At 44.0% G+C, this 20,806-nt stretch overlaps 1 protein-coding gene across 4 annotated transcripts in view; it reads left to right on the plus strand.

Moving 5' to 3' along the window:
• Positions 1-20,806, plus strand: part of LOC138736414 (adenylate kinase isoenzyme 1-like) — a 183,595-nt gene that overhangs the window by 117,276 nt on the left and 45,513 nt on the right. For 3 of the 4 annotated variants that reach the window (XR_011340277.1, XM_069885923.1, XM_069885930.1), the window contains exon 8: positions 9,357-9,433. Coding sequence is in view for 2 of the 4 variants with exons in the window: in XM_069885923.1 (XP_069742024.1) it covers positions 9,357-9,433 (77 nt within the window). In the remaining 2 variants the exon portion in view is untranslated. Of the gene's footprint in view, positions 1-9,356; positions 9,434-15,022; positions 15,092-20,806 lie in introns of those variants that run through there. The other variant, XM_069885948.1, reaches the window with a different exon arrangement.

A 20,806-nucleotide genomic window follows, 5' to 3' on the forward strand; every position in this document is an offset into this window, starting at 1 on the left:
AATCTCTCTTTAATTTCTTGTGCTCCAATTCAGTTAAGTGTGTTTCTTGGACAAATGCTATATCAATTTTTTCCTTTTTCAGAAAATTTAGTAGTTTCTTCCTTTTAATTTGGTTATGTATTCCATTAATATTTAAAGTCATATAGTTCAGCGTAGCCATTTTATACTTTGTTTATCTTCTCTTTCCGTTTTTACATCATTACCTTTCCTCCTTTTCCATTTCTGTTTTCTTATTTTCAACTCTTTATAAGACAACATTCCTACAACATCCAACATTTTCCTTATTCTCCTATTTATATCTTCTTTATCCCCAATCTCCCCTTCCCCTCCTGAGTTGTCCTTTATCCCTTGTCGGACAACCACCTCTCCCCTCTCCATTTGGGTTTGCGAATCCACTCGCAAGCGTCAACTGATTTTGCAGTGACCGCTATTTCCCTCCACCCAGCCCACCCTAGAAAAGATTTCACTTTTCATATGTAACAAAGGTCACTCTTTTAATTCCCTCCTTATTCTCTCTATTCCATTACCTTCCCTTATTAATTCTTGTCTATACTATCTATATTTTCCTCTAAGCACAGATACATTCACGTATGCACATTGTATCTCTTCACTCTTATACCTCTTTACCCACATACATATCAATCGTGATCATTTTTACTCTCATTACCCGTCTTCATCCCTCAGTCTATTTTTGTAATTGTTCTGCAAATTTTCGTGCTTCTTCTGGGTCCGAGAATAGTCTGTTTTGTTGTCCTGGTATAAATATTTTCAATACCGCTGGATGCTTTAGTATAAATTTATACCCTTTCTTCCATAAAATCGCCTTTGCTGTATTGAACTCCTTTCTCTTCTTTAGGAGTTCAAAACTTATATCTGGATAAATGAAGATTTTTTGCCCTTTATACTCCAGTGGTCTGTTGCCCTCTCTTACTTTTTCCATTGTCTTCTCCAGTACCTTTTCTCTTGTAGTATATCTTAGGAATTTTACTACAATAGATCTTGGTTTTTGTTGTGGTTGTGGTTTAGAGGCCAATGCTCTATGTGCCCTTTCTATTTCCATTTCTTGCTGTAGTTCTGGACATCCTAGGGTCTTAGGGATCCAATCTTTTATAAACTCCATCATATTCTTGCCTTCTTCATCTTCCTTAAGGCCCACTATCTTTATGTTATTTCTTCTGTTATAATTTTCCATTATATCTATTTTTTGAGCTAACAGTTCTTGTGTCTCTTTAGTTTTTTTATTAGATTCCTCCAATTTCTTTTTTAAGTCTTCTACCTCCATTTTTGCTGCTACTGCCCGCTCTTCCATCTTGTCCATTTTCTTTCCCATTTCTGTTAAGGTCATATCTATTTTATTCATTTTCTCTTCTGTGTTGTTTATTCTTTTTCTTAAATCATTAAATTCCTGTGTTTGCCATTCTTTAAATGACTCCATGTATCCTTTAATAAGAGAAAGTACAACCCTTATCTTGCCTTTCTCTTCTTCTTCTATTTCACTGTACTCTTCCTCTTCCTCTTCTTCTTCCTCTGGGTTGGCCATCTGTTGTTTCTTTGTTGCCCTTTTCTTCTCTTCTTTCTTGTTTCCATTGTCTTCTGTGTTCTCCTCTTGCTGCAGGTGTTCTGCAGCTGTCGTTGCCGGCTGTGGAGATCGACTCCCCAGATGGTCACCCCTCCCGTCAGTGTGTTTTTTTTCATGTGCACCGCACATGCGCGACTCCTCGCGCATGCGCGGTTGTGCACTTTTACTCGGCTCAGCGAGCCATTTTTGTAGTCCAATTTCTACCGACCTGAGGGAGCGGGTTTCTCTCTCCACCGCGGGTCTCTTCGAACAGGTAAGGCCTTCACCTTCTTCCTCCGTTGTCTTCTCTTCTTACCGTTGCTTTCGATTTTTCATTTTTTGTCGCCATCTTCTTTCCACCTTTATACTCACTTTTCTTTAACTTTTATTTCTGTGCCTTTGTGTTTTCCTTTGTTTTTCCCGACTTTTCTGAAGAGGGCTGGAGTTCACCGTCCGGCCACTACTCCATCACGTGACTCCTCCCCAAAAACATATCAATCCTTGAGTATGTTTTATCCCTACTTAAATAATATGACTATTCCTTCTCTCTTGGGTGCTGCCTCCTCCATATATCCATAAGTTTCATTTCCTGCATTGATTTAACCATAAATTTGGCCACTTTATTCTTTTCGCTAGTCTTTTGTCCAGTTTTATCCAACATTGGATCCAAATTAAGGTTAAAATCCCCTCTTATCAATATTTTCTTTGGCTTGGCTTCGCGGACGAAGATTAATGGAGGGGTAATGTCCACGTCAGCTGCAGGCTCGTTTGTGGCTGACAAGTCCGATACAGGACAGGCAGACACGGTTGCAAGGGAAAATTGGTTGGTTGGGGTTGGGTGTTGGGTTTTTCCTCCTTTGTCTTTTGTCAGTGAGGTGGGCTCTGCGGTCTTCTTCAAAGGAGGTTGCTGCCTGCCAAACTGTGAGGCGCCAAGATGCACGGTTTGAGGCGATATCAGCCCACTGACGGTGGTCAATGTGGCAGGCACCAAGAGATTTCTTTAGGCAGTCCTTGTACCTCTTCTTTGGTGCACCTCTGTCTCGGTGGCCAGTGGAGAGCTCGCCATATAACACGATCTTGGGAAGGCGATGGTCCTCCATTCTGGAGACGTGACCTACCCAGTGCAGTTGGATCTTCAGCAGCGTGGATTCGATGCTGTCGGCCTCTGCCATCTCGAGTACTTCGATGTTAGGGATGAAGTCGCTCCAATGAATGTTGAGGATGGAGCAGAGACAACGCTGGTGGAAGCGTTCTAGGAGCCGTAGGTGATGCTGATAGAGGACCCATGATTCGGAGCCGAACAGGAGTGTGGGTATGACAACGGCTCTGTATACGCTAATCTTTGTGAGGTTTTTCAGTTGGTTGTTTTTCCAGACTCTTTTGTGTAGTCTTCCAAAGGCGCAATTTGCCTTGGTGAGTCTGTTGTCTATCTTGTTGTCGATCCTTGCGTCCGATTAAATGGTGCAGCCGAGATAGGTCAACTGGTTGACCGTTTTGAGTTTTGTGTGCCCGATGGAAATGTGGGTGGGCTGGTAGTCATGGTGGGGAGCTGGCTGATGGAGGACCTCAGTTTTCTTCAGGCTGACTTCCAGGCCAAACATTTTGGCAGTTTCCGCAAAACAGGTCGTCAAGTGCTGAAGAGCTGGCTCTTCACACCTTTCAATATATTCTCTTGCATACAATTTTCAAAAAAAATCTTGTATAAACTTTTGATCCTCTTCATTAGGTGCAAATATATTGAGCAAATTCCAAAATTCTGAATATATCTGACACTTTATCATTACATACCTCCCTGCTGGATCTATTATTTCCTCCTCTATTTTGATTGTTACATTTTTATTAATTAATATAGCTACACCTCTTGCTTTTGAATTATATGATGCTTCCACTACGTGCCCTACGTCTCTCTTTAATTTATTATGTTCCACTTCAGTTAGATGCTTTTCCTGCACAAATACTATGTCTATTTTTTCTTTTTTCAGGAAATTTAATAGTCTCTTCCGTTTAATTTGGTTATGTATTCCATTAATATTTATAGTCATATAATTCAACATGGCCATCTCATATCCTTTTTACTTCTCATTTCTGCTTCCTCACCAACACCATTCCCCTTTTCCCTATTTTCATCTCTCAGTTTTCCCTTTTTGAACTCAATGTATGACAACACATATAAAACATAAAATACTTCAGCAACTCCCACATCCAATATTCCCTTATCCCCAAATGTTCCCCCCCCCCCCTCTGAGTTGCCCGTTATCCCTTGCCGGGTAACCACAACTCCCTTCTCCATTTGGATTGCGAACCTGCTCGCAAGCGTCAATTGATTTCGCAGTGACGGTTATTCTCGCCCACCCAACCCCACCCCAGAAATGACATTTTTTTTACACATATAACAAAGCTCACACATTTTTTTTTCCCGTTACTTCCTTTCTTCCCTTCTCTTTCCCTTCTTTAGTTCTTACATATACGTTATTTTTACATCTTTATATATATTTTATCACCATTCATTCTTGTTAGATCTCTTCATCTCTCCATCTGTCCTGCAGGCGTTCTGCAAATTCTTGTGCTTCCTCTGGATCTGAGAACAGTCTGTTTTGCTCCCCAGGGATAAATATTTTAAGCACAGCTGGATGTCTTAACATAAATTTATAACCTTTTTTCCATAGGATCAACTTTGCTGTATTAAACTCCTTCCTCTTCTTTAAGAGTTCAAAACTTACATCTGGGTAAAAAAATATTTTTTGACCCTTCTATTCCAATGGTTTATTGTCTTCTCTAATTTTATTCCTTGCCCGCTCCAGTATTTTTTTTTTTGTCGTATATCTCAAAAATTTTACTAAAACGGATCTTGATTTTTGATGTGTCTGTGGTTTCGGAGCTAGTGTTCTGTGTGCCCTTTCTATTTCCATTTCTTCCTGCATTTCTGTCATTCCCAAGACCTTCAGGATGCATTCTTTTATAAATTCCTTCATATCTGTGCCTTCTTCATCTTCCTTTAGGCCCACTATTTTTATGTTGTTTCGACTACTAAAATTTTCCAACATATCAATTTTCTGAGCTAACAACTCTTGTGACCCTTTTATCACTTTCTTCCAATTTTCTTCTTAAGTCATTCACTTCCATTTTTACAGCCGTTTCTCATTCTTCCACATTTTCTAATCTTTTCCCTTTTTCTGTCATGACCAGCTCTATTCTATTCACTTTTTCTTCTGTACTTTAAATTTTTCTTTTAATTTCACTAAATTCTAATGATAACCATTCTTTTAATGCTCTCATAGAAACATAGAAACATAGAAGATAGGAGCAGGAGTAGGTCATTCGACCCTTCGAGCCTGCTCTGCCATTCAACGAGATCATGGCTGATCTTAAAGTTCAGTACCCCGTCCCTTACTTCTCTCCGTAACCTTTAATACCCTTATACTGAAGAAATATATCTAATTCCCTCTTAAATATATTTAATGAACCTGCCTCTACTGCCCTCTGTGGCAATGAACTCCACAGATTCACCACCCTCTGGGTAAAGAAATTCCTCCTCATCTCGGTCCTAAATGGTTTGCCTATTATCCTCAAACCATGGCCCCGGGTTCTGGATTTTCCCATTATTGGAAACATCCCATCTGCATCCATTCTGTCCAGTCCTGCCAGAATTTTATATGTCTCTATGAGATCCCCTCTCAATCTTCTAAACTCCAGCGAATACAATCCCAATTTGCACAATCTTTCCTCATAAGTCATTCCTGCCATTCCAGGTATCAGCCTGGTGAATCGCCTCTGCACTCCCTCCATTGCAAGAACATCCTTCCTTAGATAAGGTGACCAAAACTGCACACAATACTCCAGGTGTGGTCTCACCAAGGCCCTGTACAGCTGCAGTAAGGTATCCTTGTTCCTATACTCAAACCCTCTTGATATGAAGGCCAACATACCATTTGCCTTTTTAACCGCCTGCTATACCTGCATGCTCGCCTTCAGAGACTGGTGTACAAGTATCCCTAGGTCTCTCTGCACTTCCCCATCTCTTAATCTATTGCCATTCAAATAGTAATCTGCCCTCCGGTTTGTATTACCAAAGTGGATAACCTCACATTTATCCACATTGTAGTGCATTTGCCATGTATCTGCCCAGTCCCTCAATTTATCCAAATCACACTGGAGCTTCCTGACCCCCTCTTCCGTGCACACAACCCCTCCTAGCTTAGTGTCATCTGCAAATTTGGAGATATTACATCCAATCCCCTCATCCAGATCATTAATGTAAATTGTGAACAGCTGGGGTCCCAGTACAGATCCCTGTGGCACCCCACTGGTCACCGGCTGCCACTCAGAAAATGAGCCATTTATCCCAACTCTCTGTCTTCTACCTGCCAGCCAGTTCTCAATCCACATCAATACTTTGCCCCCAATCCCATGAACCTTGATGTTGGAAGCCAGTCGTTTATGCGGGACCTTATCGAAGGCCTTTTGGAAGTCCAGGTACACCACATCCACTGGCTCTCCCCCATCTATTTTACCTGTCACCATCTCAAAGAATTCCAATAGATTTGTCAAGCACGATTTACCTTTTGTAAATCCATGTTGACTCTGTCCGATCCCTTCTCTGCTAGTCATATGCTCTGCTATTACATCCTTAATAATGGATTCCATCATTTTGTCCACTACTGATGTAAGGCTCACCGGCCTATAATTCCCCGCTTTTTCTCTACCCCTCTTTTTAAATAGTGGGGTAACATTAGCTACCCTCCAATCCATGGGTACTGATCCTGAGTCTATCGAGTTCTGGAAAATAATTCTTAAAGCATCTGCTATCTGAATGGCCACTTCCTTAAGTACCCTAGGATGTAGATTATCAGGCCCTTGGGATTTATCTGCCTTCAATCCTATCAATTTCCCCAAGACCATGTCCTTAGAGATACTGATTTCTTTCAGTTCCTCCCTTGCATTAGTCTCTATGTTTCCCAACATCCTTGGGAGGTTATTTGTATCCTCTCTTGTAAAAACAGAACTAAAGTAAGAATTTAATTGGTCTGCCATTTCCTTATTCCCCATTATATATTCCCCTGATTCCGACTGAAAAAGACCTACTCTGGATTTCACCAATCTTTTCCTCTTGACGTATCTATAAAAGCTTTTGCAGTCGGTTTTTATATTTGCCGCAAGCTTACTTTCGTAATTTATTTTTGCTCTCTTGATTAATCCCTTTGTCCTCCTTTGGTGCATCTTGAACTGCTCCCAGTCTTCAGTTGTGGTACTTTTTTTGACCAATTGATATGCTCTCTCTTTGGACCTAATGCTGTCTCTAATTTCCCTTGTTATCCACGGATGAGTCACCTTTTTTGGTTTATTTTTATGCTAACCGGTATAAACGATTTTTGCAATTTCTCCATTAGATCTGTGAATGCTTTCCATTGTCTATCCACAGTCAACTCCCCCATAAACACCACCTAATCAATCTTACTCAACTCCCGTCTCATACCATCATAATTCCCTTTATTTAAATTCAGGACCTTAGTCTCGGTTTTAATTTCATCACTCTCCATGTCAAGTGAAAATTTGATCTTATCGTTGCATAATACCCAATCTAAAATGGCCTGCTCCCGAGTTGGTTCCTTGACATATTGGTCTAGATAACCGACCCGTAAACATTCAAGGAATTCCTCCTCCTCAGTATTTTTACTAATTTGGATAGTCCAATCTATATGCAAATTAAAGTCTCCCATGATGACAGCTGTTCCCTTATTGCACTCATTTGTTCTTGAAAAAAAAACTTTATCTATATTCTGTCCATCTGTTTTCCCTCAGCTGATCGCGTTGTGTTTGCCCGCTCCTCAGCTGAGCCCCTCTCCCGTAGGTCTTCTCCTTAGTAAGCTCACTGCGCACTTTTGTTTGGCTCAGAGACATTTTTGCAGTCCAGCGGTCGGGGGGTTACGACTCTGCGGGGTTGTCACCAACCTCGGAGAACGGGATCTCTTCTCCACTACGGCTCCCTGTTTTTTCATGCAGGTAAGGCCTTCTCCTTTCTCTTCAGGCATCTTTACTTTTTTTCCCATTTTTACTTTTTCCTTCGTGGGTGCCATTTTCTTTCTTTTCTCTACAATTTTATCTTTTATTTGTTATGTTTTGTATTTCTTGAACTTTGTATTTTCTTCACTTTATTTCTTCTTTTCCAGGGAGGTCTGGTATTCCCCCACCAGCATCTACTCCAAATTTTAACATTTAAGAAAAATTTAGACAGGTACCTGGATAGGAGGGCTATGGACTGTGTGCAGGTCAGTGGCACTAGGCTGAATAATAGTTTCACAAAGACTAGAAGGACTGGAGGGCCTGTTTTCTGTGCTGTAATGTTCTATGGTTTTATGGTACTAACCTACCTGCCAACCAGCATGCCTCAGTGGAGATGTTAGTCCAATAATATCCAGAACATTAGCTAGTGAGCAAGGGACAGATGCAATGTTAAATGTGGAGAGGAGTGGGCGAGTCTGTTTAAGTTGGAAATAAGCTAGAGCAGGTGAGAGGATGGAAGATTGGAATTAGGACTGAAATCCAAGTGCACAAAGTGTGGTTGTCAGAAGGCAAGTGGAGTGAGCTTTATGTGAACCAGGGTAACTAACCCTTGTTGAAACAAGGCAGAATATGATCTTTAATATTCCCAGGTGTAAAATATTCAGTAAAGAATAAAAATGGAGCAGAGATTGCATTGTTGAGCAATGAAAATATCAGAGAGGGAGTGAATTCATCTGCCTTGAGGAGGGTGTTGTGCATCCTTTGGGGCTGCTGAGACTCCCTGCTGGAGCTGCAGGCTGGGGTATTGAGGCAGCTGAGACTCCCTGCTGGAGCTGCAGGCTGGGGTATTGAGGCTGCTGAGACTCCCTGCTGGAGCTGCAGGCTGGGACATTTTTGTATCAATTGTGCTGATTCACTAGCCCATTTCATGTTAGGCCTCCACCGGCTACAGGAGCGAATGAAAACTAAGAACTTACCTTTCGGACATTATCCCTTAAAGGCTGCTCCAGCGTCCCATTCATATCCAGAGCTGCCTAGTAGCACCCTCTGCATCTGACGGAGGCATGGCGACTGGTGCTGTGGCACCTCCTGTCATAAAAACGTGGGAGAACAATGGTCGTTTTTCCCATCCATAATTCCCTAGGCAGCTGGAACCGCTCTTTGGTTCCTAGAACAGTTCCAGCTGCCTGGGGGATTATGGGTAGGGAAGACTGCCATTGCTCTGCTGCATTTTGAGCCACAGAGAGCGGCCCTGAAGGCTGATTTAGCCCGGTGTGGCTGTCCCAGCCTACACTGGCCGCCCCCTGATGGCTCCCACTGCCCCCGTTGCCACAACGGCCCTGCTGTCTCACCAACCCCCACTGGCTCCTCCCGCCCCCTCCTCCCCCCTGCTGACACCTCCCGCCAGCCCTTGCTGATACCTCGCACTGCCTCAACAGCCCTGCTGCCCCGAGAGCTCCCACTGCCACGCCGCCCCTGACTTGGAGGGAGAGGGTTGAGTGGGGATATGGGTCATGGGCTGTCGGCATCATCAGCCCACCCCTAAACAGCTGTACATTTGAATCGATCAGCAGAGCACTGCGCTCCACCGATTATCCCTTTCCAATAGGGATTCGATCATGCTGCTCGGAGATGGCCTCTGCACATTGTGAGAGGTACGTGATTATATTTTGGTGGAGGTACTCTGCCTTTACATTTTGACATTTGCCCTATCTGAAAGGGCCTAGTGATCACCTGCTGGAAGGGCACACAAAAGAGGGAGCCCAGCATCAGTTCATTTTCTCTTTGTTCCCTTCAGAGACAGCTGATGAGGAGACATCACAGCATATCAACAAGGCCACGGGACCACAGGATAGGCCGGAGCCACTGGTTCAGGTGAACAGCAGTGTTTGTGCCCAGTCCTCGCACTTCACCCCTTGCTGGATGCTCCCTTCCAATAAGACCCAGCTGAGTGACCGTCTTGAGTGGCATGTTGGACTGTTTGCTGTTTCTTCACAAAGCAACGGAGTGACAGATACATAGGCAGCCAGGAATGCCTTCTGTTGTGCATTAGTAAAGTGCTTTTGAAGTGGACTCCATGTTGTGATGTGGCAGAGGTCGAAGGTAACTAGCACACAGCAAACTATTGCATGGCAAGAGAAGGAGAAGTCTGCATTTGTGTGGCACCCTTCACTGAATTGCAAAGTGCTGCACAACCAATGAAATGCTGTAAGCATGGAATTATTGTTGTATCTTGGAGGCAAATTCTGCAAATGGTGAGCTCCCACAAATAGCAACGTTATAATGGTCAAACATTGTCAAACTCGGTTAATCCACACACTCACAATTTTGACACATGAAGATAGATTTTCTAGACCATTGGATGATATTCCAACCACTGTCCCACCATACCTTTAATGTGCAAGTCCCAAGGCCCAGTGTGTGGAGGGCAGTGTAGGACTCTTAATGTCCAGTGTGGGGAGGGTATTCCTCGGACCTAGCATGGGGAGGTGAGTGTGAGAAACCAAGGACCCATGTGGGGTGGGGATTCCTGGGACCCTGTGTGTGGAGGGGAGTGTGAGACCTGGAATCTCCTCAATACACTACGACCGAGGGGACACGAGCAAGGTTTTGGATTTGATTGATGCATCCTCCCTTTGTATTCATTCTAGTCATAGACCTCTGGCCACTGAAGCTATCACATTGCACTCGGTTGTAACTCGATACAGAGCTTTCCAAATGTCTCCTTTCTGTTATTGACTCTGGGCCTACATGTACAAAATTTCATTAAAGAACAGAAGAGGGAGATGAATGATCTCAATTCCCAAAGGCCACCCTTTCTTTAAATTCTTTGTGAGTTAACTCACAAGAAAGTTTTCAGAAGCTAGGGGCAAGTGCAACTCCCAAACGTGCTGGAGAAACTCATCAGGCCATGTAGCGCCTGTAGGAAATAAAAGGAACCAATGTTTGTCATCAAGAATTCCTGATGAAAGGCCCAGGCCTGTAACGATGGTTACCTTTTTATTTCTTAAGGATGCTGCATGACCTGCTGAGTTTCTGCAACACATTTGTTTAAATTCTTTACACTAACTTTGCCCCCATTTCCCTCTGGACATTGTTCTTAATGCATCTCTCTGGAGATCGCAGAAACTATTGACTTGCATTCATTGTTTCAATTTTATTGTGTGCTCTGTGTTGGATGTCAGTTGGCAGACCACAACGCATCAGTGACCAAAACATTCTTGTTTTTGACCGGGCACCAGGATTCATTCTCAATTTTCTGAACCCATCTGTGCAACAGTATTGCTGTGTAACACTGCGCATCATTGCATCAAGCATTCCAGGCAGAATGACTTGCGTAGTTGTCAAGGGAAGCGATGTGGGATTGTCCCCGTCCATTTTGTAATGTGCGGGATATTGGGTTGCAGACTATTGACCTGCGGAGGTTTTGTCTCATGGCCTTGTCAGTAAAGGGGAAAGGTGCCACAGATAGTAGAGCTGCTGACTCGGGGCTCCAACACGCTGCGTTCCATCCTGATCTCTGCGGCTGTTCAGGCAGAGTTTGTGTCCTGGCATGGTTTTCTTCCATTTTTCTTCACCTCCTAAAGAAGTGTGGGTTGGTCAGTTAACTGACTGTTGTCATTTGCCCTGGGAGTGTTGATGGGCATTAGAATCTGGGAAGGAGTCCATAGGAATGTGGAAAGAATAAAACAGGACAAGGGTGGCAGGGTGGATAGTCAGTGGTGGGCTGAAGGGTCTGTTTCTGCACTGAATGATATTATGATCATGTCTTATATGGTCAGCTTGGCTGGTGTTATGTCCAGTAGAGGTGTCCTGTTACTCCAGCCTATCAAACCTTCTCCCCATCTGACAATAATACACAGAAGTAGATTCAGGAGGAGTGGGTATCCACTTGTCCTCGATACCCCAGCGATGCTTATTCCTTACTCAACATGATCATACAGGTTCATCTGATCAGGTCCATCCTGGTGTAGTTTGAGCTGTCAGGTTTGTAATTTAGACAGAGGTCCTTCTGGTCCACGAGTCCATGCCACCAAAATTCCCCAATTAACCTACCAAACTTGTACATTCTGAAGGGTGGGAGGAATACAGAGCGTCAAAAAGAAACTCATGGGGAGAATGAACAAACTCCTGACAGACAGCACCAGATTTGAACTCAGGTTGGTGGCGCTGTAATAGTATTGCACTAACTATGTCGCCCACACGATTGCTGCACGATGACACTACAGAGCTAGAGCGTTGATTGGTCCAATGGAAGTGCAAGACTTTCTGCCTGCAGCCCACTGGTACCTTGTATAGAGCCCTGAAGCAGGGGGAGAGGGGTTTGAACTGAGGCCACCCACAGCTGGTCTTCAGCTTTCTGCTTGTGCTTTAAGAGATCAGCTGTAATTTATAAAACTGTTCTGAGAACCTTGTGGAAAATTATCTGGGCCAGCTGCTGCATTCGTTAGCTAATGATTTATGTAGTAACGTGAGGCCTGAGCCTAAAGGAATACACATACTTTATTCAGGATCTCCTCAACCTGGTGGTTTTGAACCTTACTCCAAAAATAGAGGATTACAAATATCAAAAGCCTTCGGATGGATGCATTCACTAAAGTAGAAAAAAATCACATTTTAATAACCTTTCAACTTCCCCTAGTTACGTTTTCCACTTGGTGGAGTGGCGTCCCATCACTGTGGGAGCAGCTTTCATTGATACTGAGCTAGTCAGCAGTTCCTTGCTTGCTTTAGATACCCCAGTGGCTCAACTGGTTGAACCGTGGAGCACCTGATCTACGTGGCCCCAACACAAATCCGGGTGATGGAAAACCAAGGCTGTGGACATGGGAAGACTGATGTGTTGAATGTTGAGCCCTTGGGTGCTGAAACCATGGATCATTGGGATTTTACCAGGAATATGGATTGGTGATGTGGGTGTTTCTCCACTGGACTATCCGGGCACTTTGTAGAATTTGGCTCTGAAGCAACAATAGAAACTGCTGGGATCACTCAGCAGCTCCATAGCATCTTAATGTTTCAGGTCAATGGCCCTCTCCAAAATATAGATCACAAGATCACTACAGCACAGAAATACACCCTCCAGCCCATCTTGTCTGTGCTGAACTATTTGGGAAAAATGCCCAAAAATTGCATGTTTTTAAGTTGTAGAGAAGGCAGTGGACTGGACAAAGGGAATGTCTATGCTAAGATGAGGCCAGCGTTATTTTTCGTTGCTTTTTGATATGAGTAGAATGATGTCTGTTATTGACATCCAAAGTACAATTCTCTTCAGAAAGAACTGTGTGGAACCAACATTAAACATGGCCATTAAAGCTGTGATTTATCCTTGAGCAAGCAGAAGAATTTACAGTTTATATCATACAATAATCCTTAATTAAGTGATTATATAAAAGTACAGAGTGTAATGAGCTTTGGTTGTCATGAACTTGAATGCAAATTAACTCTTTGTGTCTTTCGGATATTCCTACCTCACAAGGTAATTCAAAACAGAATTACTCACATCCCTCCTGAAATAAGCCCAGCTCACCAATTGTCCTTTCTCTTTAATTTTTTATTTGCTCCCAGTTCACAGACCCTTGCAAGAATTTCCTGGATACTTCCCTGCTTTGTGTCTCTGCCAGGGACCCCTATTCCCCAGGCTCACATTCCAAGCTCAGTCTCCTGCTCCCCCAGTAACAAATCCACATTGAAACTTACGAATTTCCCAATGCTCATCCTGTTATCAATCCTTGACTCTTTCCCCAGCTGCATCACTGTCATTTTACAACTCCAGCTCAGCCAGTTATAAATCACAAGCATAAGAGCATTTGCTTTTGTGTGAAAAGATGCAAAACCGACAAGTTTAGCACCTAATTTGCAGAAATGTTGCTCTTCCTGCTAAATGTGTTTGACCAAGTGTTTTGCTGGAACACTACTTCCTCACTTCTGTGCAAGATAATGCTGGGATTCCTTTTTACTGGTCCTCAAGTGAAGTTGTGGTGAACTCCGAATATTTTGATGAAGCCTGAGGCCTAAGTTCAGAGCAGCTTGGTGCTCTTGAAGCTGGTGCTGCCCTCATGATCATGGTCACAGTGAGAAAGGGAGACCACCTTCCCTTCTGCTGATCATTGATCATTCATCAGCCACTCCTTGCGTCTGCAGCAGGGATTCTCCAACCATGCGAGAGAAGTGGTGTAACAGGAAGAGAGTTGGGAGTGATAAGATTTAGAAGGTGGAGCTCAGCTCAGTGAGCTCATTTCATCGGAAGTGGTCTTCTGGTGTCCAATTGCCCAAGTCCCCTCTAGTTGCTAGTGGAGCGTGACTGCAGCTCCAGAGCATATGCAGTCAGAGCAAGTACTCCCTCTCCCGCTGAACCACAGCCAACAGCCAGAATGAGGAAGAGAAAAGACTTGTTGCCTGGCAGAAGTCGCATGTAGCGTTGTTGCACAGCATCAGCCTTGTCGCTGATCTTCAGCAAGATGCGAGTTCAGTGGTGAATGAACCTCTGAAAGGAAAGATTGCCCGAAATTGAGTGAATGGCAAGGGGCGGGGAAGGTGTTGAGGGGAAAGGTTAGCTGGTAGGGGATAGACTAGCAGAAACCAAGTGAACTGCAACAATAAGACTCCCCAGCTAATGATGTTCAGTTCCTCAGGAATAAGGGCCATGGGTCACACTGGGTCCTCCTCGAACCTTCCTCCTTCCTCCTCACCCTCATCCTACACCTCCTATCCTCTCTCCCTCTGCCCTCTACCCCTCCCCTGCTCCCTCCCTCTCCTTCCCCTCTCTCTCTCCCCTCTCCCTCCCCCTCCTCTCTCTCTGACCCTCCCCTCCCTCCACTCCTCCTCCTTCCCTAGAATAGGTTCTGCATCTAGACCTTATTTCACTGCAGGAGTGTACCTTTCTGCTGGACAGTGCCGCAGTCCATGACCACATGAGCAGATGAGCAGAAGGCCATGTACAAGTGGCCCAAAGTGCATTCTTGGCCTGCTAATGGCGACTTTCTCAGTGCAGGGTGGATCATTCCATTGGTGTGCATGAGTTACATACTCTCAGAATCATACCAGTTTTCCGACCATGCACATTCCTTGAGCAGTGTTCAGCTCACTGCAATGGCAGGAACACCACATACAACCGCTCATCCATGAAGACTCCGGGCATCCGCACCGAGCTTCAGCACCTTGTTGTAGAGCTCGGAATGTGCCAGTCTACAGTACTTGGTTACAGACGGCTCCTCACACTGGAAGGCTGCAAGTTGTGGCCGCAGTTAACAAAACAACATTGCCTCTGTTTGCCCCTTTACCACACATACTAAGCGATAGTTTGCTGCAGATTTCCTGTTCAGGTGTTTTTCCTGGATTTCACTGCCTGCCAGCCCAATCTAGTCAACACACACGCTACACATTAAAATTGTCCCAGCCTGCAATTAGTCTGTTCTGACATGCCCAGCCCCACGACAGGATATAAATAGACCAGGGTGAAATTGCAAGAAGCCACAAGCTTGCTGCCCAGCCCACAGCAGAAGACAGAGTCACATTTAAAGACCATTCTGGGTAAGTATGAATCTCATTTTTTTTCTCTCTGATAAATGCAAAGGGAGTCATTATCTTGTCTGGTCATTTAAAGAAAGTTAGTTGTTGTAAATTAAGCCTATCGACCAGAAGAAGGAATAAATAACTGTTATTCATTCAATACATTTCATCAGCTGTAATTGACACCCACCCTAACCCGTGGTGTACTTGGAATAACGCAGGGCACATTTTGTTTCTCTCATTGCCTGGAGTGTAAGGCAGATGAGTTTTAGAGTACAGGTATTAGTTATTCTTCTGTAAAGACATTGGGGTGAAGTTTTTTGTCAGACTCGATTCCCAGAGTGCCCCGGGTTACTTGTATGATCCTTGGAGGTGAGCAGAATTCTGACCCTTGTGGAGCAGTGCATATGGTGTTCCCCACAGACTTCAGCCAGGTCACCCGAGTAGGACATTGTTACTGCAGGCTCCAAAGAGACTGGCTCTCCTCAGAGTTCTTCTGTCCACCTTTATTGCTTTGTAGAGAAATATCTTTTACTTCAGCTCTGTGTGTTTGCGCAGAATAAATAATCTTCACGCCCCTGCCGAGACTGTATCCTGGCAGGAGGTTATTTGTCATATTTCCTGACTTGCTTTCACTCCTCCAACCACATAATCTCCCATCACAGCACAAGGGCACCTTCATGCTGTCACTTGCCAAACATTATCTCCAATCCTCCAATAACTCTGTCAACCCCCATTAACCATCCAACAACCCTCACTAACCGTCCATCAACCGCACTAACTCTCCACCAACCCTGATAACCTTACATCAACCCCCACGAACTCTCCGTCATCGCCCATTAACTGTCCATCAATCCCTACTAACCTCTGTCAACATCCATTAACTCTCCATCAACCCCTACTTACCCTCCATCAACCCCACTGACCTTATGTCAACCCCCATTCTTTGGCTTGGCTTCGCAGACGAAGATTTATGGAGGGGTAATGTCCACGTCAGCTGCAGGCTCGTTTGAGGCTGACAAGTCCGATGCGGGACAGGCAGACATGGTTGCAGCGGTTGCAAGGGAAAATTGGTTGGTTGGGGTTGGGTGTTGGGTTTTTCCTCCTTTGTCTTTTGTCAGTGAGGTGGGCTCTGCGGTCTTCTTCAAAGGAGGTTGCTGCCTGCCAAACTGTGAGGCGCCAAGATGCACGGTTTGAGGCGATATCAGCCCACTGGCGGTGGTCAATGTGGCAGGCACCAAGAGATTTCTTTAAGCAGTCCTTGTAGAGGCCCTCTAGTATTTGCCAAAGCCCTTTCCTGCTCACGGTGTCAAAAGCTTTGGTGAGGTCAACAAAGGTGATGTAGAGTCCTTTGTTTTGTTCTCTGCACTTTTCTTGGAGCTGTCTGAGGGCAAAGACCATGTCAGTAGTTCCTCTGTTTGCGCGAGAGCCCACACTGTGATTCTGGGAGGACATTTTCGGCGACACTAGGTATTAGTCTATTAAGGAGAATCCTAGCGAAGATTTTGCCTGCAATGGAGAGCAGCGTGAATCCCCTGTAGTTTGAGCCAACCCACATTAACCCTCTGTCAACCCCATTAACCCTCTGTCAACACGCATTAACACTCCAGTAACCCTCTGTCAACACCCATTAACCCTCCATGAACCCACCAACCCTCCGTTACCCCCACCACTAATATCACCCCCATTAACCCTTCATTTAACTCCTTTGGTCTTCATTCCTGTCCCTGTTCTCCCCATACCACTTTCCCACTGCTCCTCATGCAGTCAATCACCTGCACTGTCTCCTGACCCCTCACCTTCCCATCCCTCCCCTACATAACCTCGGCACACTGCATCACACTTAGTCGATGAGTGCAGCTATCAACATTCTGACCTGGAATGCAGAAGAACCAGCTTGACTTGCTTCTTAAATTTTTGCCCAACGTTTGTGGTTGTTTTTTGCTCCTGATTGTGACCAGCAAGAATGGAAAATGCCTGCACCTGGTTCCTCGTGCACTGATCTGCACTTTCTGCTCAGAGTTACATACGCCCCAGTCTTTTGAATGTATCAGTTAATTTTTTTTCTCGCCATTCATTCTGGTGATAATTTGAGAAATAACACTGGGACTCGGCTCTGAAACAGTTCTTAAACTGAACCATTCAGTTCAGTACTCAGGCTGAGTCTTGTTCAATGAGAAATATTAATCATATCTGTCGCTCAGGTGCCTGGTGGGATGGAAATCAGGTAAGTAAACTGTAGGGCACTGAGGAGTGCAGTAGAACAGAGGGATCTGGGAATACAGATACATAATTCCTTGAGAGTAGTGTTACGAGCTCAGAGGACCCCAAAACCCAACAGCATTAGGAATTCACCAAGACAAATGGTTACTTAAACAAAAGTTGCTTTTAATTTAAATTAAACATGAAAACAGGATCAAACTTTAACTTATTACTGTTAACTTAACCTAACTTAAACCCCCTTCTAATTCTAAGTAATGTGTATATGTTTTGGAAAGTTCTCTGTTTCACTGTCCAATCTCACTTCTCCCAAGTTTCACCGGTATCAGGCAATTCTTATACTGTGCACAAAATTTAGCATTTAATGAATTTCACCAGGCTCTGGTGTATAAAGGTAAATGGTTACCACTTAGGAAGGTTCTTGTCGGCTTCAGAGTGAGATTTGTTGCCCATTGGACACACACAAACTGATTCCCTCCGATCTTGCCGAAGAAATTTGCCTCATCATGGGTCACCAGAGAGTTCCTCTGGTTTCCCTTATTTCAGGAGAAACTCTCTAGCCAGCCATGTCCTCTTGTAAAGACTACAAGGGTTTTCAACAGGCTGAACTTAGAACTCACAACCCGTCTTCAAAATGAGGTTTTCAATAAGCTTGCCATGTTGCAGCCTCCAAAAGCCACTGTAGAACTCAGTTATCTCTCCCTCTCTAAAAGAGAAGATCCTGTTTGGTTTTTTTTTCCTCTGCTAGTGAAAACCAGAACACCAAGACTCCAAAGCCCAATCCTTGAAAGATCTTATCAGCACTTTGAGCCCGGACATTTCCATTTGCACCTGCTTTTGAAATTCTTTTCAAAGCAGTTTCATTGTCTTTCCAAAAATCACTGGTGCCTGAAGTGTAAGTATCTGTCTGTGGTGACCTGCACTGAACCCCCACAATCTTTCTCTTAAAAACATATTAATATATAATATGTAGCCCGTAACAGTAGCGCTACAGGTAAATGGGGTTGTAAAGAGAGCTTTTGGCACATTGGGTTTCATAAATCAAAGTACTGAGTATTGGAGTTGGGATATTATGGTGAAGTTATATCAGACATTGATGAGACCAAATTGTGAAACACGAAAGTCAGCAGATTTTGTGTGCAGTTTTGGTCAACTCATGATAGGAAAGATATCAATAAAAATGAAACAGATTTACAAGGATATTATCAGGACTTGAAGAACAGAGATTCATGGAAAAGTTAAACAGGTTAGAACTTATGGAGCAGAATAAGGGGAGATTTGATAAAAGTATACAAAATTATGGGTATAGGTGGAATAAACGGAAGTAGCTTTTTCCACTGAGGTTTGGTGAAATTAAGAAGTTAGAGGACATGGATTAAGGGTGAAAGGGTAAAAGTTTAAGAGGAACATTGGTGGGAATTTCTTCACACAACAGAGAGTGGAGGGAGTACGGAATGAGCTGCCAGCTGAAGTGGTGAATGTGAGCTCAATTTTAACATTTAAGTAAAATTTGGACAGGTACATGGATGGGAAAGGTATGGAGGGATATGGACTGGGTGCAGAACAGTGGGACAAGGCAAAAAAAATAGTTTGGCAGAGATCAGGAGAGCTGAAGGGCCTGGTTCGGCGCTGTACTGTTCTATGGTTCTATTTACTGCGAGTGTGGTTGGCCAAGATAAGATTTCCCAAATGGTTTTATTGGAGGGGCCTCAGAAATTGGAAGCCACACATGCTTGAGATACACTAGCTTGATTTTCTGGTACCCTCAAGTGTGTGACAATGGAATGGAGTGCAGAAGAGCACAAAGCGTTGCATGGTTAGATGGGGTGTGGAATGTTATGTCCTGCAGGGGAAAATCGGAATAGCTAGTTGAGTTGGAACAAAATGAGGGATGGAGGCAAGTGTAGGAATTGGATGGGTTGCATTGGTAAAGAGCCAGTGCTGGTCAGGTGAAATGTACAGGCTGTAGTGCACTTGTTAGTCTTCAACATCTGAAGGGACCTGAGTAAGTAGCTTGATAGTTAGTTACTGGGCTCATAATAAAGAGACCTGATGTAAAGATTAGGTGATGTGTATAATTCCATCGTTGGTGGGTTGTAGACTTGTCAACTTGGAAGAGCATAGAACTATGGTCACAGTGACTCCAGAGCCATCTCATTCACCAAATCTGTTGCCCATTCTGGGTCCATGTGGCCACAAGCCCTCGAGCAGGTCCTTTCAGGGGGTTAGCAATGGGAAATAAATGCTGACATGTTATGCAAATCAATAAGGAGCAATGGTCTGCAGCCTAACAAGTCTGCCTGATGTTCATTGCTTAAGTGATTGCCATCCAAAAATAATGAACTCTCATTTGCCTTGTTGCATTTTCGGGAAGATTCCCAAGCACTGACTTTCCCAGACACTCTACTCAAACACAAGGGAAAATCAGACCATTCTGAAAAGCTTTACCTGATGATCTGCTGGGATGGATGAGGCACCTCCCCTCACTTGGCGTGTCCAGCCCAAAGCCTGTAACGGTGAAGGCAGCCAGAGTGTTGGCATTGGATGAGAACTGGAACTCATCTGTGAGCTCCTTTTGGTCAGATTGTCTGACCATACTGATGAGGTGGTGAACCCCCTTGGTGGGAGAGTAGCCAGAATCTGCAACCAGATCTCTAGCTAGTGTCCAGAGAGGGGGAGAGAAAAGTGAACCCTCTGCACTCTTAAAGGTTTCTTAAAGACTCACATTTCTGTTGGGCCTTTCGGAACCTGAGGATCTGACAAAGCGCATTATGAATATATAACAAGTAGCAGCAGGAAGACCCCGTGTCCTCGATCAAGCTTTTGCCACATGACCCAATATGTCTTTATGTGGCTAGGCATTGTTTAACACTCCTGAGTATATATATTCTAAATATATATTCCACATACCTTACAAAAAAGTAGGTTACTAGGTCAGGTGATCGGTGGTGAAATCCTTCATCAACTAGATGGAGAGAGAGAGAGAGTGGCAGCACCAATCTCCGTGGGATTTGCATTTGGTGGCAAAGTGTAATGACTAGGCCTTGGATAGTGAATCTCGAAGCCCCATCCTGAAGTTTTGGCAGTTCCATAAAATCTTAGAATATTACAACACAGAAACAGGCCTCTTTGGCTCTTCTAGTCTGTGCCAAACCATTTTTTCCCTAGTCCCACTGACCTGCACCCAGTCCATAGCCCTCCATACCTTTTCCACCCAAGTACCTGTCCAAATTCTCCTTAAATATTAAAACCGAGCCCGCAATCACCCCCTCAGTTGGAGGCTCGTTCCACACTCCCACCACTCTCTGTGTGAAGAAGTTCCCCCCAAACCTTTTCCCTTTCATTCTTAACCCATGATCTCACTTACCCTCAGTGGAAAAAGCCAATCTAAATTTACTCTATCTATCCCCATAATAATTTTAAATACCTCTATCAAATCTCCCTTCATTCTTCTACGCATCAGGAATAAGGTCCTAGCCTGTTTAATCTCTCCATGTCAATCAGTTCCTGAAGTCT

This window comes from Narcine bancroftii, chromosome 1 (assembly GCF_036971445.1).
Source record: "Narcine bancroftii isolate sNarBan1 chromosome 1, sNarBan1.hap1, whole genome shotgun sequence".
Classification (NCBI taxonomy): Eukaryota; Metazoa; Chordata; class Chondrichthyes; order Torpediniformes; family Narcinidae; genus Narcine; species Narcine bancroftii.